Here is a 4476-nt window from a genome sequence, read left to right as displayed (position 1 = left end):
AAGTATCGGTCATAATTGGGTATCACGGTTTATTCATCGATATCCTGAGATTCATTCTAAAGTAGGTAAAAAGATCCATGGCCTACGTCTCCAAAGTACTACTCCTGAGTCCTTAACTCGCTGGTTTGAGCATTTTAACGCCATTCGAGAGCAATATTACGTTTCCTGGGAGAATATCTACAATATAGATGAGATAGGCATCGCACTAGGTGTCTGTAGTAACCAGGTAGTAGTTGGTAAGACAACTACTACCTCATCAAATAAGGCAACACTAGAAAACCGTAAATGGGTCTCTATTATCGAGACAATTTTAGTAACTAGCCGTCGACTTCAATGCCTCATTATATTTAAAGGAAAAGCGCTTTAATCGACCTAGTTTACCGACCCTAATACGCTAGACTACTCTTACACGGTTTCACCTAATGGATGGACCTCGAATGAGATCGGTTTAGCCTGGCTACGTTAAATATTCATCCCATAAACGGCGACAGATAACTATCGACTGCTTTTACTTGATGGACATAAAAGTCACGCTACGTACGAGTTTATATGGGAATGCTATATAAATCGCATTGCTCTGGTCTATTTAATACCTCATTCAAGTCACATCCTACAGCCACTTAATCTTGCTTGCTTTTCGCTCCTTAAATGTCGCTACCGAGACGAAATAGTTAACTTAGCTAGGTACGACGACGCCGCGGCCGTAAAGTAATGAGGGTCTTTCATCATTCCGTATTCGCGCGGGCTGGAAAGCGACTGGTATCTATCCATAGGACCCCCGTAAAGTCATTCGATCTCATCAAGTCCGGACTAGAGCGGTTGGCCTACAATCCTGCTAGCAAGAAGCATTCACCAAGGATTCGAGGGCGCCCTGTTATCGCCGCCTCCTGTTTCACAGTGACATCAACGATATCACGGTGAAGTGGCAAAAGAGGTGGAGAACAAAAGGGAAGGGATGAAAAGGGTGAAAAGGGTGAAAAGGGCCAGTTGTAACGGACGAGATCGGTGAAGCGCTGGGCTGGCGGAAGAGAGATCGACGGAGACGAATTTGGAAACCACAAGCTGCGGTATGGGTGAACCCGCCGATAGAAATCGTCCTTGAGGCGGATACTAATACACCCATACTGCTAGGATTATGGTACTGTACTGTACCTGCCGTCTCTCAATAACCTCGCACTTCGCATGCCCTCACCAAAGCACGAAGCATTTCTAGTTCGGTTTTGGGCGAGGGTTTTGCGTGATTGGGCCGGCCGCGCCGCGGAAGTTACTCAAAATTATTTTTCCCGACGGTTCCACGACCATCAAGCCCAGACACATTCGATTTGGAAGACATGAATCAAAGTAAGATGGCTGGGACCGTTGGATGAAACAAATGAAATAGCACGTGACAAGAACAGACTCCATAAAGCTGTGGTGATGCCATTTCATCACCAGAGCTCCCTCAGCGCACCCCGCGAACTCCTGCGAGATGGTTTGCATCTCAGCAACTGCTGACCTCCACTATGACGGCCTTTACCGAACCATGGCGAAGTAATGCGTTCTCTTCTCGACTCGCCTGGGTTCTCGGACCTCATTCTTTCATGCCAGGATGGAGGGTTCCATGTTGACCGCTCCATGGTTTACCCTCGCTCCTCTTTCTTCGCTCCTACTTGTTGCGGAGGCTCTAAGGCGAGTCACCTGAGTCTACTGGGTGGTGCAATATCCAAACTGATAAAATTCCAGAGCGTGGAGATGACGCCTCAGCCACGGTCGAGCGAATGATCTCATATTCGATTTTAAGGATGAGTTACAGCAAAGACTCACAAGTTAAGAAATGCAATTCCGAGTTTCCTGCGAAGATGGCTGAAAACCTCAATCGGGGACCTGTTCATTCTTCAGACACTCGCCAATACGCCTCGCGGTTGATTTCTATGTGATTCGCCATGTAAAATATGAGCCGAGCCAGCGAAGGAGGTTATATACTTGGTCGAGAGGACTCCATGCCTGTCCCGAGGATGCCGAGCCAGGCATCTGTGCCAAGGCGCTATCCTCCCAGGCACCTTCCCTTTTTGGCTGGACGCATGCTGCTTTCTTACTCCTTAAGTTCCACGAGTCGATGTCATTAGGACCGTAACTCATAAGCTTTAGAGAATACAAAGTACTTTATCTCTATGTACCAGGCGCCCTGCTAAGTCTCATATGCTCCAACAATACCTCTGTCTGCGGAGTTTGCGGACACATAACTTTCGGCACGTGCGTTTGTCGCCGCGCACACAATTTCCAGGCAAGTGAACCCGCCAAAAAAGCGTAGAAATAAACTCGGGGGATCCACGCTCTATCCAACGGATATAAAAAGGTACACTGGCGACTCGAATTAGTGGATTAAAGTCGAGACTTTTGGCTCCGTGGCCAACCTGTGAATCACCGCAGGAGCACTTGGGCTTGCAGGACGAGTTTCGAGCACTTGGACCTTGCTTTGTTGGCCTTTTATAACTTTTGTAGATGGATGTAAGTTAGTTTCTGTGATGCCTCCCATATCAAAATTTTTGCCTAGGGATCCTACCCAATCGCGTCGGTTGAGCCATTGTTGATGCGACAGTACACTTGTGTGGAACGTTGACGCTCTTTTGAAGTGGTCTCCACGAAACCCCAAAAAGGGTCCTCGCTGCCCCGCTCCGGAGGAAAGTTACTCCGAGCCGATGTGCGGTTGTTATTAGTGCCAGAAATTGTGGCTGTGCCCAAACATGCGGCGCGGAAACCTCACTACTCGCCACCATCGCATGCTTCTACCATCACTGTATTACTCTTCCACTTCCATCCTTGAATCATTTGGACCATCGCTGATGGTTAGTCTTTCGCAAGACGATCGCCACCTCATCGCACGTCATCCCTTGGACAACTCTCTCCAACACCTACACAAGTCACTTCGCGATGCAGAACAGTATTGTACCTCGACTTCCAGTCCACCTGGCGGCGCGACCAATGATACCCAAGATGGTCCAAAGGCAATATCGCGACTTCTGACCGCTCTCATGGGGCAAGAGGCAGCTCTTGACCTCCACTCTCGCGTGAGCGATCGAAACGTTGCCGCTGAACTCGCCACCATTTTAGGACGTCTTCGACAAGGCCAATTCGACTACGCTCACTGCCTTCCACTGGTGAGACTCACCGTCCAAAGAGCGTCCGACTTGGAGATATGGAGAGCCGTTCTTGATCTCATTGCCACTCCCTCGAGCGTGACCCCCCCGCCCGGCGTCCCGGCCGCGTTCGATGATACGCCCGTTACTCATTCCTCCGCTTCACAACAAGGTGGCGAACAAACTCGGGAGCTGGTGAAGAAAAAAATTTTCGAGGAGATCAGATCGTGCACATACCGGGAAGTGGGTGGGTTCTTTCAAAAATACTTTGAGGGGAAGGACTGGACTCCTCGTACGTTGGACATCTACCGGGCGATAAAAGGCCGACACAAGGACGGCCGATGGACGGATTTCCCCAATCCGCCCGTGCAAGCCCAAGTTCTGGCCTGGTGGTTTCGATTTCAGGAAAATTTTCTCTCGAAGGAGCGAGGCCTGTACTACGCAACGACAAGCCCGAAAGAGCTGGTCGGTGCTGAAGCTTGGCGTCAAATCGATCTCTTTGTGAAGCCAAACGACGGCCGGATATCAGACTCGGCCCACGACTGGAAGGATGTTAGAGTGATTGGTGAGCTCAAGGAATCCAACAGAGACAAGAGGGGCACGCTTCTCCAGATCAGTCGATACGTGCGGGATGTTTTCTCATGCCAGCCGACACGTCGATACGTCCACGCGTTTACAATCTGTGGGAGGGAGATGGAAGCGTGGGTATTCGATCGCTCAGGTCCTTACAGTCCAGGTCCCTTCGACATACACGACGAACCCGAACGCTTTATTCAGGTAATTGCGGGGTACAGTATGATGAATGAGGAAGAACAGGGTCTCGACACATTCATGGAGCGAGATATTGACGGTTACTTCGTGACTCTTGAGCAGGACGGTGCCGAGAGCCCAACAAAAATGCGACTGGAGCCACACCCCATCACCCGTCAACGAGCAATCGTCTGCCGTGGGACGTCTTGTTTCCTCACCAGGACTGCAGGCTCCGAGGGTTACGACTGCGTCACCAAGTTTTCATGGACATCCGACCGGCGACGGCGAGAGGCGGATCTTCTCAGATTGGCCCGTCAAAGAGGAGTCAAGGGCCTAGCACGCCTGGTTGCCCATCGCCGCATAACTGACGTCGCGGAATTGCGCTGCGAATTGACATTTGGTGACCCGTACTCTTTCCGAGGTCCATCGAGTGCGGCGTCTTTTTCGCAGTCATTTCCGCAGTCTCAACCCGCTAGTTTGCTTTCTGGGTCATTCAGCGAGCTTCATGGCTTGAGTATCACCGGGAGCCCATCGAGGAAGCGAAAGTCGGTCAATCCCGGACGGGCACCCTCTAAACGATCGCGGTCCAACAGTCAAGGGTCAAGCCAAC

At 50.6% G+C, this 4476-nt stretch overlaps 1 protein-coding gene across 1 annotated transcript; it reads left to right on the top strand.

Annotated features, from left to right (window-relative positions):
• Nucleotides 1-2723: 2723 nt before the first annotated feature.
• Nucleotides 2724-4415, top strand: A1O9_13163 (uncharacterized protein; the record flags this gene model as incomplete). Its single annotated transcript, XM_013397921.1, has 1 exon — nucleotides 2724-4415. A coding segment is annotated over one exon (1692 nt), but the record flags the coding sequence as incomplete, so codon positions are not given.
• Nucleotides 4416-4476: the final 61 nt, after the last annotated feature.

Source organism: Exophiala aquamarina (assembly GCF_000709125.1).
Source record: "Exophiala aquamarina CBS 119918 chromosome Unknown aczIA-supercont1.104, whole genome shotgun sequence".
Lineage (NCBI taxonomy): Eukaryota > Fungi > Ascomycota > Eurotiomycetes > Chaetothyriales > Herpotrichiellaceae > Exophiala > Exophiala aquamarina.
Note: the sequence above shows the minus strand (reverse complement) of the source record. Positions and strands in the feature narration are given on the sequence as shown.